Raw genomic sequence first — 7,615 nt, forward strand, 5'->3', positions numbered from 1 at the left:
CTCCACGGCAACACAGAGCGCCTGCCGCCTTCTCCCTGAACTCCATCGACACGTAGTAGAAGATGAACGGGTCAATGCAGCTGTTGAAGGTGCTAACTGCTAAGCTAACCATATAGGGGACATAGACGTCCTCACCGTCTCCGTCCAGTGAGCTGTCGGCGTAGGTGAGGAGGAGGAGAATGTTGCTGGGCAGCAGACACACGATGAACACCACCAGCACCAGCACCGTCACCCGGACGGCGTGACCATAACGCTTCCCCTCGGCCAGCAGGGTGCGCAGCACGGCGCCGTGGCAGAACAGAATCCCGATGAAGGGCAGCAGAAAGCAGAAAGTGAACAAAGTGGCGAAGTACGGCAGGAAGAAGTTCTCCTGCTCCTCCTCGGGCAGCGCGTCGTGGCAGGTGGTGATCTGCAGCTCGTCCAGCACGTAGGTCTGCTGTGACACCAGCAGCGGCAGCATGGCGGCCAGCACCACCACCCATACCGCCGCCGTCATGTACAGAGACGTCTGCCAGCCGCGCAGCATCCTCGCTCCAAACGGGTGAACTAAAGCAACGTAGCGGTCCAGAGCCACCAGCGCCAGACACAACACAGAGCCGTACATGTTGCCGTAGAACATGGCCATGATAAGGCGACAGAAAGGCTCGCCCAGTTCCCAGTTGTTCCCCCTGAAGTGGTACGCGATGCGAAACGGCAGCGCCAGCAGCAGCAGGCAGTCGGCAATGGTGAGGTTGATGAGCAGCATGGTGGACGGCAGCCGCTTGGTCCTGAACAGCAGAACCCAGAGAGCCAGCAGGTTGGAGGGCAGACCCACGCTGAACGCCAGCAGGTAGAGCACCGGCAGGTACAGGGTGGTGCTTGGAGCCTGGATCTCCTTCAGCTGCTTCTCCTTCAGAGTCGTGAAGTTACATGATGTCTTCAGCTTGAACGCCCGCAGACCTGCAGAGAGCAAAACATATCAGTCTGTGGACCTGCAGAGAGCAGAACATATCAGTCTGTAGACCTGCAGAGAGCAAAACATATCAGTCTGTAGACCTGCAGAGAGCAAAACATATCAGTCTGTGGACCTGCAGAGAGCAGAACATATCAGTCTGTAGACCTGCAGAGAGCAGAACATATCAGTCTGTACACCTGCAGAGAGCAGAACATATCAGTCTGTAGACCTGCAGAGAGCAAAACATATCAGTCTGTAGACCTGCAGAGAGCAGAACATATCAGTCTGTAGACCTGCAGAGAGCAGAACATATCAGTCTGTAGACCTGCAGAGAGCAAAACATATCAGTCTGTAGACCTGCAGAGAGCAGAACATATCAGTCTGTGGACCTGTAGAGAACAAAACATATCAGTCTGTAGACCTGCAGAGAGCAGAACATATCAGTCTGTAGACCTGCAGAGAGCAGAACATATCAGTCTGTAGACCTGCAGAGAACAAAACATATCAGTCTGTAGACCTGCAGAGAGCAGAACATATCAGTCTGTAGACCTGCAGAGAGCAGAACATATCAGTCTGTAGACCTGCAGAGAGCAAAACATATCAGTCTGTAGACCTGCAGAGAGCAAAACATATCAGTCTGTAGACCTGCAGAGAACAAAACATATCAGTCTGTAGACCTGCAGAGAGCAGAACATATCAGTCTGTAGACCTGTAGAGAACAAAACATATCAGTCTGTAGACCTGCAGAGAGAAAAACATATCAGTCTGTAGACCTGCTAAATGTGAAAGTAAACTGAAATGAAACAATACTAATTATGATTTATTCATTAATTGCACATTTATATAGTTTTTCTTGCTGTTATATAGACCATATAGACCTCAAGAGAAGGTCATGCATAGTACAGAGATTCATAGCTTAGGGGAGTCCTCAAGGATACCTGTGTCTAGTGCTTCCAATTTCCTGTCTTTCCATGGAAGGAAATATCCGTGTTGAACTCTGACCCTTGTTGGAATTAAGATCTTTTTGTGTGCGACAGTTTTCTCTGGTTGACTGTGTTAGATAAGCACCAGGGAGCCAATCATGTAATCATGTAAGCCTCCTTTGTTCTGTGAAAACTATAAGACACTACTGTACCTTTCCCTCCTTTGAGACAACGCTGTTGACCACTGTGTTGATGGTAAGGCATCCATATATTGTCGTATATTGATCAATATATTAATCAACTACACCATTGTTTTTTGTTATTTGAGTTATATTGAGTGTTTGCAGGCAATATCCAAGAGCAGAACACACATCACTCTGTAGACCTGCAGCGATCAAATGCTGGTTCATATTTGTTGTTTACCTGCAACCGCCACACGTGACATAACATGTCCTAACTTTAATAACATGTCCTCTGTTTAATAACATGTCTTCACTTTAATAACACATCCTTTGTTTAATAACATGTTTTAACTTTAATTACATGTCTTAACTTTAATAACATGTCCTCTGTTTAATTACATGTCTTAACTTTAATAACATGTCCTCTGTTTAATTACATGTCTTAACTTTAATAACATGTCCTCTGTTTAATTACATGTCCTCTGTTTAATAACATGTCCTCTGTTTAATAACATGTCTTAACTTTAATAACATGTCCTCTGTTTAATAACATGTCCTCTGTTTAATAACATGTTTTAACTTTAATTACATGTCTTAACTTTAATAACATGTCCTCTGTTTAATTACATGTCCTCTGTTTAATAACATGTCTTAACTTTAATAACATGTCCTCTGTTTAATAACATGTCCTCTGTTTAATAACATGTCTTAACTTTAATAACATGTCCTCTGTTTAATAACATGTCCTCTGTTTAATAACATGTTTTAACTTTAATAACATGTCCTCTGTTTAATTACATGTCCTCTGTTTAATAACATGTCCTCTGTTTAATAACATGTCTTAACTTTAATAACATGTCCTCTGTTTAATAACATGTCCTCTGTTTAATAACATGTTTTAACTTTAATTACATGTCTTAACTTTAATAACATGTCCTCTGTTTAATTACATGTCCTCTGTTTAATAACATGTCTTAACTTTAATAACATGTCCTCTGTTTAATAACATGTCCTCTGTTTAATAACATGTCTTAACTTTAATAACATGTCCTCTGTTTAATAACATGTCCTCTGTTTAATAACATGTCTTAACTTTAATAACATGTCCTCTGTTTAATAACATGTCCTCTGTTTAATAACACGTCTTAAGTTTAATAACACGTCTTACGTTTAATAACACGTCTTAAGTTTAATAACACGTCTTAAGTTTGATAACACGTCTTACGTTTAATAACACGTCTTAAGTTTAATAACACGTCTTAAGTTTGATAACACGTCTTACCTTTAATAAGACATCTTAAGTTTAATAACATGTCTTACGTTTAATAACTTTTTAATTTTAATAACATGTCTTACGTTTAATAACATTTTAATTTTAATAACATGTCTTATGTTTAATAAGACGTCTTACGTTTTATAAGACATCTTAGGTTTAATAACATGTCTTACGTTTAATAACACGTCTTACGTTTAATAAGACGTCTTAAGTTTAATAACATGTCTTACGTTTAATAACACGTCTTAAGTTTAATAACACGTCTTACGTTTTATAAGACATCTTAGGTTTAATAACATGTCTTACGTTTAATAAGACGTCTTAAGTTTAATAAGACGTCTTAAGTTTAATAACACGTCTTACGTTTAATAACACGTCTTAAGTTTAATAAGACGTCTTACGTTTAATAACTCGTCTTACGTTTAATAACACGTCTTAAGTTTAATAAGACGTCTTAAGTTTAATAACATGTCTTACGTTTAATAACTCGTCTTAAGTTTAATAAGACGTCTTACGTTTAATAACTCGTCTTACGTTTAATAACACGTCTTAAGTTTAATAACACGTCTTAAGTTTAATAACATGTCTTACGTTTAATAACACGTCTTAAGTTTAATAACACGTCTTAAGTTTAATAACATGTCTTACGTTTAATAAGACGTCTTAAGTTTAATAAGACGTCTTAAGTTTAATAACACATCTTACGTTTAATAACACGTCTTAAGTTTAATAAGACGTCTTACGTTTAATAACACGTCTTACGTTTAATAACATGTCTTAAGTTTAATAAGACGTCTTAAGTTTAATAACACGTCTTACGTTTAATAAGACGTCTTAAGTTTAATAACACGTCTTACGTTTAATAACACGTCTTACGTTTAATAAGACGTCTTAAGTTTAATAAGACGTCTTAAGTTTAATAACACGTCTTACGTTTAATAACATGTCTTAAGTTTAATAAGACGTCTTAAGTTTAATAACATGTCTTAACTTTAATAAGACATCTTAAGTTTAATAACACGTCTTAAGTTTAATAAGACATCTTAAGTTTAATAACACGTCTTAAGTTTAATAACACGTCTTAAGTTTAATAACACGTCTTACGTTTAATAAGACGTCTTAAGTTTAATAACACGTCTTAAGTTTAATAAGACGTCTTAAGTTTAATAACACGTCTTACGTTTAATAAGACGTCTTAAGTTTAATAAGACGTCTTAAGTTTAATAAGACGTCTTAAGTTTAATAACACGTCTTACGTTTAATAAGACGTCTTAAGTTTAATAACACGTCTTAAGTTTAATAAGACGTCTTAAGTTTAATAACACGTCTTACGTTTAATAACACGTCTTAAGTTTAATAAGACGTCTTACGTTTAATAAGACGTCTTAAGTTTAATAACACGTCTTAAGTTTAATAACACGTCTTGTTTAATAAGACGTCTTAAGTTTAATAACACGTCTTACATTTAATAACGTTTTAATTTTAATAACACGTCTTAAGTTTAATAACATGTTTTAATTTTAATAACACGTCTTACCTTTAATAAGACATCTTAAGTTTAATAACATGTCTTACGTTTAATAACATGTCTTACGTTTAATAACATGTCTTACGTTTAATAACATGTCTTACGTTTAAAAAGACATCTTAAGTTTAATAACATGTCTTACATTTAATAACGTTTTAATTTTAATAACATGTCTTAAGTTTAATAACATGTTTTAATTTTAATAACACGTCTTACCTTTAATAAGACATCTTACGTTTAATAACATGTCTTACGTTTAATAACATGTCTTACGTTTAATAACACGTCTTACGTTTAATAAGACATCTTAAGTTTAATAACATGTCTTACATTTAATGTTTTAATTTTAATAACACGTCTTACCTTTAATAAGACATCTTAAGTTTAATAACATGTCTTAAGTTTAATAACATGTTTTAATTTTAATAACACGTCTTACCTTTAATAAGACATCTTAAGTTTAATAACATGTCTTACGTTTAATAACATGTCTTACGTTTAATAACATGTCTTACGTTTAATAACACGTCTTACGTTTAATAAGACATCTTAAGTTTAATAACATGTCTTACATTTAATGTTTTAATTTTAATAACACGTCTTACCTTTAATAAGACATCTTAAGTTTAATAACATGTCTTAAGTTTAATAACATGTTTTAATTTTAATAACACGTCTTACCTTTAATAAGACATCTTAAGTTTAATAACATGTCTTACGTTTAATAACATTTTAATTTTAATAACATGTCTTACGTTTAATAAGACATCTTAAGTTTAATAACACGTCTTAAGTTTAATAAGACATCTTAAGTTTAATAACATGTCTTAACTTTAATAAGACATCTTAAGTTTAATAACATGTCTTAAGTTTAATAAGACATCTTAAGTTTAATAACATGTCTTAACTTTAATAAGACATCTTAAGTTTAATAACACGTCTTAAGTTTAATAAGACATCTTAAGTTTAATAACATGTCTTACCTTTAATAAGACATCTTAAGTTTAATAACACGTCTTAAGTTTAATAAGACATCTTAAGTTTAATAACACGTCTTAACTTTAATAAGACATCTTAAGTTTAATAACACGTCTTAAGTTTAATAAGACATCTTAAGTTTAATAACATGTCTTAACTTTAATAAGACATCTTAAGTTTAATAACACGTCTTAAGTTTAATAAGACATCTTAAGTTTAATAACATGTCTTAAGTTTAATAAGACATCTTAAGTTTAATAACACGTCTTAACTTTAATAAGACATCTTAAGTTTAATAACATGTCTTAAGTTTAATAAGACATCTTAAGTTTAATAACATGTCTTAACTTTAATAAGACATCTTAAGTTTAATAACACGTCTTAAGTTTAATAAGACATCTTAAGTTTAATAACATGTCTTACCTTTAATAAGACATCTTAAGTTTAATAACACGTCTTAAGTTTAATAAGACATCTTAAGTTTAATAACACGTCTTAACTTTAATAAGACATCTTAAGTTTAATAACACGTCTTAAGTTTAATAAGACATCTTAAGTTTAATAACATGTCTTAACTTTAATAAGACATCTTAAGTTTAATAACACGTCTTAAGTTTAATAAGACATCTTAAGTTTAATAACATGTCTTAACTTTAATAAGACATCTTAAGTTTAATAACATGTCTTACGTTTAATAACATTTTAATTTTAATAACACGTCTTAAGTTTAATAAGACATCTTAAGTTTAATAACATGTCTTAACTTTAATAAGACATCTTAAGTTTAATAACACGTCTTAAGTTTAATAAGACATCTTAAGTTTAATAACATGTCTTAACTTTAATAAGACATCTTAAGTTTAATAACATGTCTTACGTTTAATAACATTTTAATTTTAATAACACGTCTTAAGTTTAATAAGACATCTTAAGTTTAATAACATGTCTTAACTTTAATAAGACATCTTAAGTTTAATAACACGTCTTAAGTTTAATAAGACATCTTAAGTTTAATAACATGTCTTAACTTTAATAAGACATCTTAAGTTTAATAACATGTCTTACGTTTAATAACATTTTAATTTTAATAACACGTCTTAAGTTTAATAAGACATCTTAAGTTTAATAACATGTCTTAACTTTAATAAGACATCTTAAGTTTAATAACACGTCTTAAGTTTAACAACTTGTCTTAACTTTAATAATATGTTGTCTGGTAAGTAACATGTCCTCTTAAATAACACGTCTTAAGTTTAATAACACGTCTTACGTTTAATAACATGGAGAAGAAGAAAAAGACTTACGGACAGACATGCTGGAACATTCCTCTGCAGGACGAGGAGACGGAGAGTTGCTGCAGACGGACGACAGCAGACAGATGAAGATCAGACCAACAAACGACCTCATCTTCTTCTTTTAAATCATATGACACAGTTTGTGTTGTTCCTCTTTTCTTTTTTCCTTCTTCCAGTTATTCCAACACCTCCGCTTCTGTTTTCCCTCTGACTCTGAGTGTTAGTGTGAACAACTGCAGCTCGCCTCTCTTCCTCTTCCTCTAACGGTCCTGTGGTTTGACACTGCAGCAACACGAGTATCCTTTTACTCCAGCAGTACTGTTGTAGTACTCTAGTACAGCAGTAGTACAGCAGTACTACTGCTGTACTACTGCTGTACTACAGCAGTAGTACAGCAGTAGTACAGCAGTAGTACAGCAGTAGTACAGCAGTAGTACAGCAGTACTACAGCAGTACTACTGCTGTACTACAGCAGTAATACAGCAGTACTACAGCAGTA

General features: G+C 33.6%; 1 protein-coding gene across 1 annotated transcript in view; it reads right to left on the reverse strand.

Moving 5' to 3' along the window:
* The window catches only part of si:ch211-132p1.2 (proteinase-activated receptor 4), a 7,727-nt gene extending 315 nt beyond the window's left edge, over window positions 1-7,412 (reverse strand). Inside the window, exons 1-2 of the mRNA XM_042419055.1 lie at window positions 7,126-7,412; window positions 1-939 (exon numbers count right to left, since the gene is read on the reverse strand). The exon at window positions 1-939 is cut by the window's left edge and continues 315 nt beyond it. Of these exons, the coding sequence (XP_042274989.1) occupies window positions 1-939; window positions 7,126-7,228 (1,042 nt within the window). The 5' untranslated portion in view covers window positions 7,229-7,412. The remainder of the gene's footprint in view (window positions 940-7,125) is intronic.
* Window positions 7,413-7,615: the final 203 nt, after the last annotated feature.

This window comes from Thunnus maccoyii, chromosome 8 (assembly GCF_910596095.1).
Source record: "Thunnus maccoyii chromosome 8, fThuMac1.1, whole genome shotgun sequence".
In the NCBI taxonomy this organism is placed as follows: Eukaryota; Metazoa; Chordata; class Actinopteri; order Scombriformes; family Scombridae; genus Thunnus; species Thunnus maccoyii.